Raw genomic sequence first — 18,021 nt, 5'->3', positions numbered from 1 at the left:
TTAGCCTTTAAGGTCCTGCACGGTAAAAGTCCCAATTTCATTTGTAGTATGGTCATAAAGCACATACCTCAGCGAAGTCTATGATCGGCTCACCTTCACCTGTTAACCACCCCTACCATCAAGCGCAAACGGCAAGGAGGATGCTGTTTCTTTTATCTCACCCCCAAATTCTGGAACTCCCTACCCCTGGCACTCAGGAGCTGTGATAACCTCCTGGGTTTCAGGAAAGCTCCTAAAACATGGTTGTTCAAGCAAGCCTATGCATAGTTCGTTCCGCGGCAACACTCTCCATAATTAGCGCCATGAAAGCTCAGGGTTACCGTGCGCTCTAGAAGTTTTTGTTAACATAACATAACCATCAGGCCCCAAGTTATTTTCAGTCTACAGGTTTTGGCGCATTCTTCTATTTTTTTCTTCAGCTCAGTATTTTACCCAGGGTTTTACTTTGCACTGGCAAACCAGAACTAGCCACTCTCTTTTATGGGGACAAGTGTTAGTGTGTAGATATGGCAGTTTTTCCTGAAGCCGGAGTAGCCCCAAGAGAGTTAGGTACAGCAACTCCAAGATACACAAACGGTGGATGCATACCAATCTCCCTCTGCCATCGGATTGGATAGGTCCACAAAGTGCTTCCCTTAAGTAAACTTGTAACCAATATTTTGTATTCTTCTCATTTGAGTTGAGGAACAGGTAGGCATTTTCTAGCCTGTTGTCGGATCCCTTACCATTGTCTATTGATATGTAAACCCAACTTAGGAGCTCATTTAGAGTTTGGCGGAGAGGGTCTTCTTTTGAGATGGAGGCAGTCTACCCTCTCTGCAAAACTAAGTGTCCACCCACCTGGTTTACAGATACCCTAAGTAATTCAGCAACAGAGATTACTCTGTATCTAAGGCTGAAGTACCTTTTCAACAGCCTGACAGAATACGGCCTGTCGGAAGTTTGGGAATTTGACCTCATAAAATGTGGTGGTAAGTTGCAGAGAAAACTGCAAAATGACTGTGTGGGGGGTGGGCCATTAGATGTTATATTTTCAAAAACAAAATCCCACTTTGAGATTTTGTTTTTGAAAAAAGCAAAAACATTTTAAAAGTTTGACAGACATACAGTAATTTTGATGGTATATTCTGTCAATCTTTTAACACGGCCGACGCAGCCGCACCCACTGCATCGAACGCCAGCACCGCGGGGGAATATCCGCAGCGGTAAACGGGTTAATATATGGTCTTGGCCATTCCTGACAATGTCAAGAGATGTCTGCTGAGCTGGTGGCCATCTCTAAATTTGGCTGAGAGGATCCTCAATGGCTGGAGTAAACTATTCCGCCATAAGTCCATCTGCTAAGATCTAAATCGGGCCCTTACTCTTTCCCTGAATAGTTTGTGAAGTTTCATCTAGACATATTTAGAATGGTAAAGCCAGCCTAATGTAATGGTCTCTATTCCCACATGAATTGCAATCCCTCATCTAACCCCATTTAGTGTTGTCCTTAATCCACTTGTGGCAAGATTTTACTCTGCTACACACCCATATTTTCCTCAGGTTTACAGCAGTGTATTCAAAATCAGAGTAGTTGACAGCATTGGGTATCTGTTTTACATCTCGCTTTCTTATTCCTTACACCTTTCCTGTCTGCTCTCTATTTTCTAATTATTGTCTGCTTTTTTGATACTTGTTAATTTCCCTGCCTTTTCTAGTGCACTCGTTCTTCTTCCCCAAAAGTGATTGCTTCCTCTTCTTTAATTCTCTGGTGTGTTTTGATTCTCTTCCTTCATTTCATGGTTTAGCTGTATTGTTTCTTTTCAAATGCATGCCTCCATCTAACTTTTCACATTTACTCATTTTGCTTCAGCCATACCTTCTCTGAAGTGCAGGACAACACCGATCAGATTTGGAAGTTCCAGCGCCATAACCTGATCAAGGAATATAGCAACCGGCCTCCTACCCCACCGCCCTTTATCCTCTTAAACCTCCTGTACTTCTTGGTCAGATATGTGATACTGAAGAAGGAATTCCGTGTCGAGAAGCATTTTAGTGAGTAAAGGGGCCCATTTCCTCAATTCTGTCTCATTTGGTTCTTTGTCCTCCTATTATCTATTTTTGAGGGACGTGTACATTTTCACAAATAAGTCTCATCTGATGTCTCCTCTAATCCTTTGTCTTCCTCCTCTTATATCTCAGTGAGTAAACTGCATTTTCTCAATTCTGTCCTATCCTTTGCCTACCTGCTTTTCTATTTTAGTGAGTGAAGAGTACATTTACCCAATTCGCTCATCTGGGGCCATATGTAGGTAGCCCCATTGCGATCGCAAATGCTGAAATTCACAGAATTTCAGCGTTTGCGATCGCAATTTGGGCAGTGTGCTATGTAGCACACAAAAAGCCACACGCAAAATAAGGAATTGCAAAATTTGCAATTCCTTATTTTGCGATTGTATTTAAGGAATTGCAAATTGTGATTACTTAAATGCAATGTAGGAAGCAGCCAAGTTGTGCAAATTGTGGCTTAAGGAATCGCAAAATACCACCAACTTCAGGTTGGTGGTAAATTGTGATTTCTGTGAAAAATTCACTTTTTTGGCATTTTTCAAAGTGCCATGTGGGTCACATACATGCCCGTAGGGCATGTATGTGGGCCACATGTGCACACGTTAATTTCAGGGATGCAACAGGGTGTCCTATTGACACCCTTGCAACCCTGAAATTGCATTCTCAATTTGCGATTCTCTAATAGAGAATCGCAAATTGAGAAAGTCTTCCAATTCATTCCTATGGGCCTTCTAGCCCATAGGAATGAATGAGAAGGTATTCCTTATTTGCGAAACGCAATTTGTAATTCGCAAATAAGGAATAATTGGGATTCGCAAAAAGAAATTGCTAATCCTACCTACATTTCGTTTTGCTGTTCTCTAATTGCAATTCCCCAAAAATAGCAATTTGAGAATCGCACAACAAACATACCTACATATGGCCCCTGATTCATTGTCTACCTCATCTCCCTTGAAGTTTAAATTTTATAAATTGTCTCATCTGATCCTTTGTCTACCTTCTTCATGTCTCAGTGAGTACATTGTACATTTTCTCAATTGTCTGATCCATACCTTTGCTTACCTGCTTTTGTATTTTTGTAAGTGTGGTATACATTTTCTCAATTGTGTCTTATCTGATCCTTTGTCGACCTCTTCTTTCTGTCTTTTCTGACTCTTGCTCTTCAACATCCTCTCAAGCATTTCTAGGATTAGATTCAGATCTGAATCTTACTTATTTGTCCTCTTCCTTAGTCAGGCTCTGTTCTCAGGGCACCAGATGAAGGGGAAGGTTTGTAGACTGTTGTAGAGGCGGCTCTAAACACTTTTATGCTGGAACAGATATTTGTGGAAGTGGCCAGATACTAGATATGGCAGATGTCTTTCCTGATTGCTCCTGGCACATGTCCAGAGGTTAGACGTTTTTCTATGGATTCGGTATTTTTCATTGGATGTCGATTCACAAAAATACCTGGGGTAGCGGATGGAATATCACCCACCCTATAACCTTACTGAAGTCCCAGGAAATTACATCATATGACATTTGACTCTGACTCTTCCCAGGAAGAGAGGTCAGGTAAATGTAAAGCTGATGACCTTGCAGTAATAGACATTACTGACGTTCCATAAGAGTTGTAATATAACACAACACAAACCTAGCTACAGCGTAGACTTCTCTACAACACAGACCATCTATGCCAGGGCAACATTGCTAATTTCTCATTATATTACTTGAAACATTGTGTTTGTCTGCAGAGGATAAATGCCACATAAAATATAACAGCACAGGAACTCTGAATTATTTAGACCACACCCTTTTGGAATGTAATAATTTCCCTAGTGTACACAGTAATGAGAAACGTACTGGAAAGGAAAAAGAGATTTTAAATAAACAGTAATAATAATGATCACATATATTCATTTATATATACCCCAAAAATAATCTGAACAATGATAGGGTTGTGAATGATTCTTTTTTTTCTGATAGACTTCTAGCCGCAGATTCTTACCTTAAGAATATTCCCCAGGCGACAGTCTGGATCTGCAAATGTGCATGCAGTACAAGCAGTACCCCTGCACGCCAGCCAGTAGGTGGCATCATTCCGCATTCCACCGGTACTGTCGGCCCCGCTGGAAGTGACTTGCGCAGTGCCTATATAGGCGCCACCCAGCGTGCTGGCATCCGTTCTTTTCTTTCTGTACCATTCAGGACAGATCGAAGAGAGCTAGTCCAGTGAAGGTCAGTTTTTTTGACTGACCTTTTCTCAACTTTTTGTCGATTTCTATTTGAGAGATATCTCTTGGTGTATTAGGGATGTCTCCTGAGAAGCCAGCAGAATTCTTGGAGCCGGATCATCGTTGCCCGACTCCAGCACCGACCGGAACCATCACTTCTGATTTGGAGCCAGTGCCTTTTTCTTTTGACAGTCCTGGAGAGGGTGACAATCCGTATTGTCTCCATCATCCCTTAGATGAACCACACCACACCAGACATTGTCCTTTTCTCTCCCCCTACTGTGGAGGAGGGTGCCTCATTCGTAATGGTGGTGTGAAGGGCAGCTGAGGATCTGAACCTTCAGTTGCCCCCGCTGGCAATCAAGATGAGTCTTGAAAGAGGTGCTTCAACCAGGAGTTACCTCCACTGAACCTTAACTACCATTCAAGGAAGCCCTTGCAGATATCCTCCTTGGGGCCTGGTCCAGGCCCTACACAGGACAACTTCCCACCACCATTGTCTCACTCCTTGTGACCCCAGTTTCCTACCTAGAAGCCCACCTAGGAGAGCTTGGTGGTCCAAGCCTCCACTTCCAGGATTCACCTGAGTGTGTTCCCTACCACTCCACCGGATAGGGAATCCAAAAAGCCGGATACTGGTGGTAAGAGGGTGTTCTCTTTCACAAGCTTAGCACTGCGGTAGGTGAACACTGTGTGCTTCTTGATCTGAGACAGCCACACTGTGTGGGATTTGGTTGCACAAGTGCTGCCAATGGTCTCGGAGAAGGGCAGAGCCATACTGTTACGGACAATTGCAGATCACAAAGATGCAGCAAAGTTCACCATCAGAAGTGAACTAGATATGACTGACTCAATGGGCAGAGCAATTTCATTGTCAGTGGTCCTTCTGGGCCCTGCCTAACTGGCAACCAGTTGCTTTTCAGGAGATGTCCAAATTTCGCTCATGGACATGCCCCTTGATGTCTTTAACCTTTTTGGTGAGAAGGCAGACCCTTTAAGGACAGCATGGCCCCTTGTTGCTACCAGTCTGCCTTTCGCCCATTTTGTTGCTACAGAGGGGCGACCAATTGCATTCCTAAACGCACAGCTATTAAGGCAAACAGGCTTACCAGCCTTTTTGTGGCATGAGCTCGGTTCCTACAGACCATGTGGGACCACCAGCGAGAGGTCTGGCCAGTAGATTACTCCCCTGGAAGCCGCACATTCCAAACCCCTCTATATTACCCTCATATCAACATGGGCACCCAGTGTGGGGCAGGATACGTCATCACCTGCACCACAGGCAGCCTCTAACAACAGACAAGTGGGTTTTGGAAATAGTCCAAAGGGGCAACTACATCCTCTTTCTCGAAACCTCTCTACCAATGCTGCAAACTTACGACCGGCTAACAGAGAACCATATCTTCTTACACCACCAGGAAGCATTGACTCTTTAGGCCAAAGGCGACATCATGAGGGTGCCCACATCAGAAGTAGGACTTGGTAGTTATTCCTGCTCAATTCTGCTGCTAAGAAAAGGACAGAGGCCTTTGTCCTGTCCTAGAACCACACCTTGTCAACTTCTTCCTACCTACCTGCAGACTGGATGGTAGCATTGGGCTTGCAGGATGCATATTTGCACACTCCCTTCCTGCCTGCCCACAAGCACTTCCTGAGGTGCAAAGAACACTTTCAGTTCACTGGGCTCTCCTTTGGCCTTACCAGCGTCCCAAGGTGATGGCAGTGGATTTAGCACATCTGCGGAAGTTGGGGGTTCCAGTCTTCTGCTACCTTGACGATTGGCTGTGGATGGTGGCACCTCCAGACTACGGCAGATCTCCTCCATTACCTAGAGTTCATTATCAATGTACCGAAGTCACACCGGACTCCTTCTTGGATGGCCCTTTCATTCAAGCTGTTCTGGACACAGTGCAATTTTGGGCCTATCCTCCTGAACAGCACGTATAGGATAATCTAGCTATGTTACAGCCTCTATCCTGGGTGTTGGGGAGACTATGAGGCTACTTGGCCTCATGGCCTCCTGTATCCTGCTAGTGAAACATGCCCACTGACATATGTGGGCTCTGCAATGGGACCTGAAGTTCCAGTAGGTGCAGCATCAGGGTAATATCTCTTACAAGGTCCAGATCTTGGAGGAACTGCAAAGACCTGCAGGAATGGCTATCAAACTGTGACTGGTTCAGTGGCAGCACCCTCTCCCTTCCCAAACCAGAAATAACTGTAATTACAAATGCATCACATCTGGGCTGACGTAGCCACCTTGGAAGTCAGAGGATCCTCGTCTCCAGCAGATTCCAGGCTCCAATTCATCCTTCTGGAGATTTGGGTGATCCGTTGAGCATTGAAAGCCTTTTTTCCTTCGAGCAGGGAAGGCTAGTGCAGGATTCATGAACAACATCACTGCCTTGTGGTGCTGCAACAAAAACAGCAGGTTGGGGTCATTGGACCCTTTGTCAAGAGGCCCTACATCTCACGACATGGCTGGAACAGCAGGGCATTTCCCTGGGGGTTCAGCACCTGGCGGGCTCCTTGAATGCCAGGGAGGACTAACTCAGCCATCGATGCCTAGCGGATCATGAATGGCATCTCCATCCGAAGGTGGTGCAAGGTCTCTTTCAAGAGTGGGGAGAACCTTGGTTAGATTTGATCACCACTGCCAAGAACAGGCAATGTCAGCATCTCTGCACGCTGAGGTTTCCAAGGCAAATCTCACTCAGACACTTCATCTTGAGTAAAACACCAACCTCATGTGCACCTTTCCATCAATACCACTCCTGTCCAGAGTTCTGAAGGTCAGAAAGGGCCGGGGGGCCCAAGTCATTCTTGTGGCTCCGGATTGGTCACCGAGAGTCTAGTATTCTGAGCATGAGCAACGGTCCTCCAAAGAGGCTGCCCCTTCAGGAGGATCTTTGGGAGGATGTTCTGTTGCAGCAACAAGGGATGGTAATGTCCCTTTCCCCGAACCTGTGACATGTGTGTGCGGTTCAACACCACAGTGCAAAGGGAAAATCAAGTTTTATCAGTTTATTAAATAGTGAAATAAGTTTTGCTGCAGCTCTGGGGACATTTCAAATAAGAACAATGTAAAAAAGCAAAGAAAGGTGTAGTGGCGAAGTCTACTGGTACTATAATTAAATCAAGGTTCATTCCATCGTGGATTTCAAAATCACCCAACGTTACTTGATCCTTAAAGATAGTATACCACTTCTTGAGCACAATCTTGTCCCAACTTGAACTAGTTTGAGCAGCAATTATGTTCTTGATATCTCCTCTAATATTTCATTGCACGTCACCCTGACTTTCTTCCTCTAATGGTCGTTGCTCACAACCTCGATCATTTCTGCAGCCTCGAGTCCTCACCTGCACCTGGTCCACGCATTCACGACAGTATGAGCATGCAAGAAGGCTGCGAACTGGGCCACAACGTGATGCGTCACTACCGCTCCTGCGGCTGACGTTGTCTTGCGCAGCACCCATCACTTACCTCTCACGCACCCAGCCTAGAGAAGAGACAAGCTATGGGGAGAGCTCAGGTGACTCGGGCAGGGACACCGGAGAGGCTCCAGCGCAGCACTGCAAACACACGGGTCCTGTTGGCATGCCTGCTTCGACGTACTTGGAACAACCGTGAGGAACAGGAGAGCCGAAATCAGTGCGCTCACTTATTCGTCACAGAGCAATGGGAGCTGCCCCTTGGTTACAATTCCAAACAAGGCAATGCACGTACATTAGGACACCTGGCTAAGGTGTAAAACACAGGGAGCAAAGTGCAAGAGAAACCAAAAGCCTAACAAGAGGCCCCTGTACTGCCCATGAGATCCTGAGAATGATGTGCGCCCCACCAAGAAATGGAAGCAAAATCGTTCTATATGAGGACATTTCTCCATTAATTCTATACAGTATAGCTATTGTCTACAAACTTCTCATGTCTTTTTTTCTTGCTTCCTCTAGCCGCTCATTAACCCGGTGTGGGCTTGTATATGTTTTCCATGAAGCTTAATGTTTTGATGTAGTCATGGTAAATTAAGTGATTTGGTAACTTATAAGGTTTTGTTTGTGGAAATGCAACTGTAAAGCGCTCTGATACCCTACGCAGGGTCATGTTTGTGCTATAGAAAACACTAAATAAATAAATAAAAATAGTAAATCTTCAAGTCAGAATAAATTATTTAAGTCCGGATCAGTCATGACAAAGATCACAAAATCATTACTACAGTAACACGGAGGGCACATCCTCCCCCTTAGTCATCACCTTTCTTAGAACTCAGTTCCATTAAAAGAAGTGCCCCGCCAGACCTACCAAGAGAGGTGACCATGAAAAGCACCAACATATTTAACCCATCAATTCCACCCAGTCCAGTAAAACCTCCAATGTATCTGCAGGCACGGTGTTCCCTGGTGCAGGGCGGGCATCTCTGCCGATCTGATGAAGGAGTCAGACAGGAACCGTAAGGCACACCTTACTTGGAGAGACCTGCCCCATCACAGACTGTAAGGTCGAGCACATTTTAAATGATGTAGGCGCACGCAACCTACTTGGTACAGGATCACGTTCACCCAGACCATTGCTGGACCAATAATATAACTAACAGCTCAGCACACGACCTCTTGTGCACTAATAGTCACTACCGCGGGTTGACCTCTGACCCAGAAAGCCTTCCACTCTTCACCTTAATGACGCAACCCTCGGTTGACAGTGACCCGCAAGTCACCACAGTTTGCGGTGATCCAAGGTGGTCCCAAGCAGGCATTGAGACTGCCTGACTCTCTCTCTCTCTCCCCCCCCCCCTTGGTGGTTACATCCCCTTACACTGTAAATGCACAGAAAAGCGACGGCCATTGGATCCAATGGCCCTAGGCAGCGGGCCACTCGCCTGAGAGGTCCTGACTGGGTCTGAAGCATGGGGCCCCCCTCCATGTTTTTTTACAGGGTGGACCCCTCCAGTTTCGTTATGCCACCGGCCACATGCATCTCAGCTTTCAACCTTGGAATCCTGCTGCGGCCAACAGTGAAATTATGACTGAATATCTTCCCTTGAGGAGACCCCACGCCATGCGCTGTCCCTTCTATAAGCCCTGGAATCATCTGGTTCCTCGTGCTTTGATAAACACTGCTGCAACAATTCAGTTACTAAAAACACCTGATTTAGACCCACAGGAATCAATTATATTTGACCCCATATGACCTCTTCTTGTAGCAGCTCGAGCTTCTGGTGAACCACAGGCTAGCCAATCACATGCCTCAAGGGAGACTAAGTAGGGATCTTTCCTGAGCCGGCCTGTCCTTTTGCTGGTGAGACCCATAGGCTCACTCCTGATTGTTGGAGCGTCGACCAGGACCCCAATGGACAGAATGCTTATAATTACTTATTGATTATTGGATATTGAGCTGGTGATGTCGGAAAGGCTAGTGAGTGGGCAAGGGCAGTTACTCAAGTTTACGTAATGGCTTATTGAACAGAAGGTGGATATTGGTACATGTATGTTGCCAACATATAACATTCCTAGCAGGTATTAGACAATCCTAATTAAAATTACAGGTGAGGATTCATGAATGTAATCTGCTGTGTGTGTATTCCATGCGACTTACAGGTTCTTTTTCTGATGTTTCTGTAATTTCTGTGTCAGGGTATAAGTTGGGTGATGCTGATAACAAAGTTCTCTTATTCTGGGAGAAAGAAATGAAGAAAAACTACCTCCTCAGCCAGCGAGATGAGCAGAATCGAAGTTCAGACAGGACAATACGAGACACCTCTTACAAGTAAGTTTATCACTCACACCACTGTAATGCATATGGCGGTAGTGGCCTGCACTAGCACTAAAGGCAGGAGTTCCTGGTGATCATTTATTTCATGATGTTCGCTCACTCTTTCACTCGCTCTCACATATTCTGTAGTGCCCAAAATAGTAGCCTGTGAACTTAACACGCAGAGCCTCATGTTGTACACTAATACCAGCTAGACACCCTAAAAATACACACTTTTCAGATTTGCTGTCACTTGACATCACCATTTTATAAAACCGCAACAAAATAATAATAATTCTAAGTAAGAAAATGTAGTTCGATCCACACAAAGCACACTCGTGTGGGTCTGTTTTTTTAAAATGCCGATCGGTTTCCCTGGGTGTCAGCTGACCCATGGACCAAAAACTCCAGTCACATCCTATGTGAAGTCACCAGTGACTACATTTGGGTACAGTGTGAAACCTTTCACCTCCCATACAGAAGCATGTAGATACCTGCCAGAATAATTGTGCTCTGGAGAAGTGTGAATAAAACAAATGGTGCAATATTCCTCATTGACAGGTACATTATATATGGCAAACTTCAACTAGTGGTCTACCTATAACATTTCTCAACTTCCTTGTTCTGTGATGCTCTATTCTCTTGACTTTGAAATAAAAATCGGTTAGAAAGGTAGTCCCTCACCCACATAGTGTGGCATGCTTCATCATGTGATCCTCCTATTTAGCAAAGGGGAACTTCCTTTTGTGTTGTCAGGCATTTGAATAGCACACTAGTGGCTCAAGCATGGAGAGTTCACAGGTGGAAATAAATGCATGGTTAGAAGTTGTGGGTTTATAATATGATGACATCATCCAGTCATTGTGAGTTTTTTCTAAATGTGTTTGAGTCTTAAACGCATATACTAAGGTATTATAAAAGTTAAATTAGTATACCTTTTTGTACTACTAATGAGTGATCCGATTTCTAATATATATTATGTGATTGGTTGTGTGACTGCATCTGTGTGTGAGTTGAAGTGTGAGTGGCTGTATGGGTGAATAATTGGGCGTGTGAGTAGCTGTAGGTGTGAGAGGCTATATGAGTGCCTATACTGGGGAGCGAGTGGGTATGAGAGGCTGTATGGGTGCGTAAGTGGCTGTGCGAGTGGCTTTATGGGTGGGTGAGTGCATATCTGAGTGGCTGTATCGGTGACTAAGTGGTTGTGTGAGTGGCTGTATAGGTGAATTACTGTGTGTGAGTGTGTGTGTGTTAGTGGCTGTATGGGTGACTGAGAGGCTGCTTGAGTGGTGTTTGGTTAACTGAGTGGGAGTGTTAGTAGCTGTATTAGAAAGTGAGTGTCTGTGTGAGCAGCTGTATGGGTGAGTGAGTAGACATGCGAGTGCTTGCATGGGAGTCTGAGTGGTTGTATGGATGTGGTTGGCTCTGTTGAGAGGCTGTATGGATGTAGGAGTGAGTGGCTGTATGGGTGAATAAGTGGATGTGTGATAGCTGTATGGATGAGTGGCTGTATGGGTGAGTGGCTGTGTGAGTACTTGTATGGGTAAGTGATTGTGGGAGTGGCTGTATGGGTGAGTGGCTGTGTGAGTACTTGTATGGGTAAGTGATTGTGGGAATGGCTGTATGGGTGAGTAGGTGGGTGTGTGATTAGCTCTATGGATGAGTAAGTGGGTGTGTGAGCAGTTGTATGGGTGGGTGAGTAGGTGTAGGAGTGGTTATATGGGTGGGTGAGTGGATGTGTGACTGGTTCTGTGGATTACGTCATCAGTGATGTAATTTGATATGTCATCAGTGATGTCATCAGAGATATCACTGACCATGTCATGAGTGATGTAATTTGTGAGATCATAAGTAGTGCTTTGCAGGGGCGTAAGTTATAGTTAGCTCACATAACTGTAAATTCTGAATTTCACTGGTTTTGTATGAGTGAAATCTGAGCCGAACTAAAACTTCCCTGTAACCTTTGTTTTTCAGTGAATTTCTAATATTTTTGTAATTCTATTTCCTAATTATAATGTCCATGTAACCTTTGTTTTTTCAGTGAATTTCTAGATTTTTAAATGTTATTTCCTAACTGTAACGTTTCTGTAACCTTTGGTTTTTCCCAGTGAATTTCTATGGTTTGGTATTTTTTTTCTTAACTGTAACCTGTCACCTTTGAGAGCGGGTATGTGAGTGGCTGTATAGGTTAGTGAGTGGGTCCGTGAGTGGCTGTATGGGTCTGAGAGTGGGTGTGTGAGTGGCCGTATGGGTCTGAGTGGATGTATGACTAGCTGTATGGGTCTGTATGAGTGGCTGTATGAGTCTGTGTGGGTCTGCGAGTGTATTAGTGGGTGTGTGAATGGGTATTTGAGTGCTTGTGTGGATGAGTGTGTGTGTGAGTGCCTGTGTGGGCCTGTGAATGGGTGCGTGAGTGGTACTACGGATATTGGGCATTTGCATACTCATGGTATTTAAAAGGGAGAACCATGGACTCTGCTCTCATGAGGAGAAGACCAGAAAGACACCACTCACTTATCAGAGTCACTACACATCAGATTGTGCTCCAGTAGATCAATGGTGAATTCACCTCCAAGGATTTTGTATAGTTTTTCAATGTGGAATACGAGTGGAAACACCCTTGCTTTGCCTTCGTTAAGCCCAAGAAGGTAGGATCATTTGTTATTTACAGAAGTGGAGCTTACATTGGGGCACCTGCTATGTTTATATTTAAGTGATTCCTGTCGAGGTAAAAGTTCTGTGAAATGAGCATCAGGGCCAGAACGGAACCTCACCGGTCCGTTTATCCAACCACATTTCACAGTGTTGCGTCAAATGTCTACCCAACTGGAGTACTTTCTACTAGATAATAAGTGAGTGCTACCTTATTGGGTAAATGTCTACACTAAAGCTGCATAATGGACCACAAGGAAATGTCTCCAGTTGCCTTGTGTGCATTTCAGCAATGTGATTGTTCATCATACATCTTTATCCTGGACTCTGTGATAAAATGAATCCTTATCTAGATAAGACAACACTACTACTACAAAGAGGTAAATCTACACCAAACAAGGGTCCTTCCTCTTAACTAACGGAAGTGCTTATTTGTTTGACGGAGATGTCCTCATATTCCTCGGATTCAAGAAGTCCCACACATCTGAATTGCTTAGAGCTTGTCGAAGGCTCCACCCCTTTCTCAACCACTCTGCTGATGTGCCTCCTGGTGCACTACTCGTTGGGGGGTGAATTCCCCTTGGATGCTGAGGACCTTGGAGGCCAAGAACCCCTCCTGTTACCATCAGTAAATCAAACCAAGCTCAATTGCTGAGAGCTCATCAGAGAACCTGCCCCCATTCTCAACCACTCTGCAAACACACCTCCTGGTGCACTAATGGTTGTGCGTTGAAGTCCCCTTGGCTGCTGAGGGCCGTTGGAGACCAAGAGCCCCTCCTGCTACCACCATTAAGTTCCACACATCAGGGTTGCTGAGAGCTCATCAGAGGCCTGTTCCCTTTCTCCACCACTCTGTAAATGCCCCTCTTGGTGCATTACTGATTGGGGGGTGATGTCCCTTTGGCTGCTGAAGGTCATTGTAGGCCAAGAACCCCTGCTGTTACCACCAGTAAGTCCCACACAGCAGGGTTGCTGAAAGCTCGTTGGAGGCCCTCCCTTTCTCCACCACTCTGCAAACACACCTCCTGGCACACTACTCATTGGATGATGAAGTAGTACAAGAAACTCACTCGTCCTTTCATGGGGGAGGGGGCCATGTGGCCTCCTCCCCGGGCTGATTCAGGTTTCGTGGACCCCATCCCCTGGGGCCCGACCAAAATTCAATGGGGGAGGCCCCCATCCTCGGGCAGATTTTAGCCTGGGAGATGCTATCTCCACTATACATCTTGACACTCCACATAATTCATGAGTTAGTTAATATAGTTTGGACAGGCAGTACACATTTCCACATCCCCCGTCCTGCCTGCCACAGGTGTTAACTGAGATTCGCGGTGGACCAAGAGCACCTTCAGTTTGCTGTGTTCCCTTTTGGCCTCACCAGCAGCCCTTGTTTTCACCAAGGTGATGGTGGTGGTTGCAGCAGTTTACAGAGCTCAGGGGGTTCCAGTCTTCCTGTACCTCAACATTTAACTGTTAAAGGCGAGCATGACACAGGTAGTCATCCCCTAATTACAGACTAAAGCAGACCTACATTCACTTGGGTTCACTATCAATATGATGAAGTCACACCTGACTTCCTCTCAGATACTCCCTTTCATCAGAGCTGTTCTGGAGTCACTGTATTATTAGGCCTAACTACCGAACGGCAAGATCAGAATATTCAGGCTATAATACTGATGTTGCAGTTTCTTTCTTGGATTTCAGTGAGACTGACTCTGAGGCTGTTGTTCCTCATGGCTTCCTACATCCTGCTAGGGACACATGCCTGTGGGCATATGCTGACTCTTCAGTGAGACCTGAAGTTCCAGTGGGAACAGCATCGGGGGAATCTTTCTGACCTGGTCCAGATCTCGGAGGGAACTACAAAAGAGCTGCAGTTGTAACTGACGAACCACAATTGGGTTAGTGGTAGACCCCCCTCCCTTCCCCACCCAGAGCTGACTTTAGTGACAGATGCATCACTGGGAGACCATCTAGGGGAGGTAAAGATCTGAAACTCTGGTCTGCAGTGCAGTCAAGGCTTTACATCAACTTGTTGAAGCTTCGGGTGATTCAGTTGGCATTGAACCCTAATTTGTTCGGCAAGGGGAATGGCGGTGCAGGTGTTCAGGGACAACACTACCGTCATGTGGTACTTCAACAAATACGCCCGGTGGGGTCATGGACCCTGTCAGGAGGCCCTGCATCTCTTGACACGGCTGGAACATCAGGGCATTTCTTTGGTTCAGCATTGGTGGATTCTCTGAACACTAAAGTAGATAAACTCAGCTGTTAATGCCTAACGGGTCAAAAATAATTCTCACAAAATAATGAAGATGCATACAATTTTGGTTTACATAAATCACGAGAAACAGGATCCATAAACGGTAATTCATGAAAGAATAATATTGATACTATATACATTGTAGAACAATGGTGTTCGTGATTAGTGTAAAAGCGCTTGTGCAGTGAAAAAACAAATGCCTAAAACGTAGTCAAAAATAATATATAAATAACTAATAAAGATTTCATAGAACAGCCTGATGAAGAACAGAGTTCAATAAAAGTCTCTACAACTGGGATGAGTTCATTTGACTTCCATGAAATTGTGGCCGAGCGTGAACATTTTAGATACAGGCATTCATGAAAGTTCTGGCAATGTTTCGACCGCCGACCAGAGAACCTGTCAGTAATACATAAAACAGGGCTCTTCTTTAGGGCAGCCACAAAGAGAGGGGAACACCCCAGTATGCTAGGAATTTGACAATGTAGCCTATCTAAGTATATGAAAGGAACAGAGAACAATCCCAGTCTTCCTTTCAGGTAAGGCCAATTAATAGCAACAGTTAAAGGAACCCAATGGTGTACAGCTAAGCAAATCCAAGGGGATGACCAAAACAGTTCAACGGATTCACAGAAGATCTCATCCCATAAGTGTGCTAAAAGTTGCCGACTGCTTCAGTGCCACCAGCTACCCTGCACTTTGGGGGGGATTTTCTGAGGCACCAACAAGGGAAGGTCCTGCACCTATACTTGTGCACCATACACCTTCATGAGTGAAGATTGAGCAGCAACAGTTGGCAACTTTCTACTTTTCGAGTCTGATGTTATTCTGGCAGCCGGGCATCCCTCCACCAAGATGATATATGCCTGCTGTTGGACCTGGGGTTACCAGTCTACATAGGGTAGCTTAGCACTAACTAGAAAAGACTATCCCAAAGGCAAAAGTGTTAAACCTGCGTCACACCCTTATAGTAACTCAGCGTCCATCCATTCAAAAATAACTACACCAGTTTTTTGGAAAAATACGGCTGTTTTATAAAAAGGATTCTGTATACTCTTGTTTATCTCAACTGACAGTTTTGTCCCTTTTTACATTAATTATTTCTCCCCCCAGTCGATTTCAGCAAAACATTGTTTCTTAACTCAAGGGTTATTACACAGCAAAACAGATTATATTATACAGACATTACTGGGGTTACTCTGCCTTGGCACAATGTGAAGCAGAGTCTGTTGCCTACAAAGGAAAGAAAAAGGGATTTCCATATGGGACCAATGGGTGAAGCAAATACTCCAACCTGCTCCACTCGGTTACACCAAGTGATTGCCAAAGAGAACTCAAAGAAATCTTTTCCTTCCACCACTGTCAAAGAAAGGTTAAGCAATAGACTCAAATGGGTCTTTCTCCTGCCTTGTCACTCCGTGCTTCCAGTCAGATAATTGGGGGAAGAATCTCCTTTCCGGGACCTTTTGTCGATAGTCCCCAGACCCCCAACAGGTCCCAGTTCCCTTCTTACTTGTAGTTAAGTGTACTGGGGTCTGTCAGTTGACACTGCACAAGCCCAGGGGTCTGGCTCTCACCTACAGGCTCCTTCTCCCCAGCAGCGCCTCCCTCGAGGGCCAGGCCGAATGTCACCCAATCGGCACCGAGGGGAGGTCGCACTGGAACGGGGCTCCGTGGCCTGCTCCTCTATTAAATTCCGCCTCAAGCCGACTCCGTCGTCTTCCTCGAGATCGGCGTCTCCGCGCAGGCGCGGGCGAGTAGCGGTGTTGGGCAGAGGCCGCCCGTTCAGCTCAGACGAGCAGTGGCCCTCCTTTGGACCTGCGCGATCCTAGGCCCCTCCTGACTAGATCTCCGCCCCCCTTCAGGGACAGCGAGCGCTGCTCCGGGCCTGCGCAGTATCGCGCCTCCTCAGGCCCAGCTGGCTGCCTGTTCCGCCTCCACACACCACCGCAGCCCCAACCGTCCCTAGTCTCCCTGTCAGTAACGGGCTGCAGGGCAGGCGGAACACTCCTCAGGGGTCTCGATTCTCCTCACCCAGAGCACTAATGGCGGAGGATGGAACTCCCAGCCGCGCCTCTAAACAAAGGTGAGGGGTGACTTCAGGAGCCAAGCGCAGGCGGCAGATAGGCACAACGGCCGAAGGGGGAGGAAAAGGATTAATTCCCTCGATCCGTTTTTTCAGTCCTGCAAAGTTCCTCAAGGGTTTGGCTAGACCTCAATACTGGACAGTGGGGCCGTTTTTCACACCCCTCCACTCATCAAAATCTCCTGTGTCTCACCCCAGGCTAGGGCTAGATCTTTCTCTCTACTTGAGCCAACTACCTGTCCAGGGTCAACAGGACGGCAGACTAACCAGGTCAGGTCTGCAGGCATAGGGGCGGTGATTACAGTAGGGAGGCAACCCTTAAAAAGAAGTCCACCCTCTGAATGTCCTACCCCTTCTAGAGCCAGAGCCTGTACTCAAGCTGTCCCTCTCTGAAAGACAAAATGGTCGCCTTACAGTTGGCCTATTTATATCCCTAGTTCCAAGGGTCCAGAACAGGCCAGAAGGTTCTAGATCTCCCATACAAGTCTATGGGCCAGTCCCTGAGGTAATCAGTTGTGGCAGTTACTAGCCGCCATTTTGTATAACTAAACTTGCCCTTGGAAAAGGAGGGATTTCTAGGCCTATGAGGAACCATGGGGTCAAGGAGTACCTAACCCCCAGGTCAACACCTAAAAATCTAGTGGACATAAAAATTAAAGGAATTGAGGGGCAAAAAGGGGACAAAAATAAATAGGAGGGACCACCCAAAGGGCAGACAGGTCTAACACGCGTCCCCCCCCCCCCAGCTGAAAGTGGGGAGAGCTACCCAACCCCTTGGGAGTCCTCATCACTAAGGCGGAAATACCTAGAGAGACGGTCTGCATTGGCGTGGTCCACTCCAGGCCGATGTTCCACCCGGAAGTCCATTCCCTGTAGGGAGATAGACCATCTCAACAGCTTGGGATTCTCCCCCTTCATTTGCATCAGCCAACGAAGGAGTCGGTGGTCGGTCTGAATCAGGAAGTGCGAGCCAAACCGGTATGGCCGCAACTTCTTCAGAGCCATTACCACT

At 46.1% G+C, this 18,021-nt stretch overlaps 1 protein-coding gene and 1 pseudogene across 3 annotated transcripts in view; one reads left to right on the top strand and one right to left on the bottom strand.

The window, feature by feature from the left end:
- Positions 1 to 18,021, top strand: part of LOC144773609 (transient receptor potential cation channel subfamily M member 2-like) — a 1,291,174-nt gene that overhangs the window by 962,336 nt on the left and 310,817 nt on the right. For all 3 annotated transcript variants that reach the window (XM_078658751.1, XM_078658750.1, XM_078658752.1), the window contains 2 exons: positions 1,853 to 2,034; positions 9,891 to 10,023. In XM_078658751.1, the coding sequence (XP_078514877.1) occupies positions 1,853 to 2,034; positions 9,891 to 10,023 (315 nt within the window). The remainder of the gene's footprint in view (positions 1 to 1,852; positions 2,035 to 9,890; positions 10,024 to 18,021) is intronic.
- Positions 7,290 to 7,600, bottom strand: LOC144773257 (ubiquitin-like protein 5 pseudogene; annotated as a pseudogene).

Source organism: Lissotriton helveticus, chromosome 8, assembly GCF_964261635.1.
Source record: "Lissotriton helveticus chromosome 8, aLisHel1.1, whole genome shotgun sequence".
In the NCBI taxonomy this organism is placed as follows: Eukaryota; Metazoa; Chordata; class Amphibia; order Caudata; family Salamandridae; genus Lissotriton; species Lissotriton helveticus.
The sequence above is the reverse complement of the archived record's forward strand: the minus strand, read 5'-3'. Positions and strand labels throughout refer to the sequence as shown.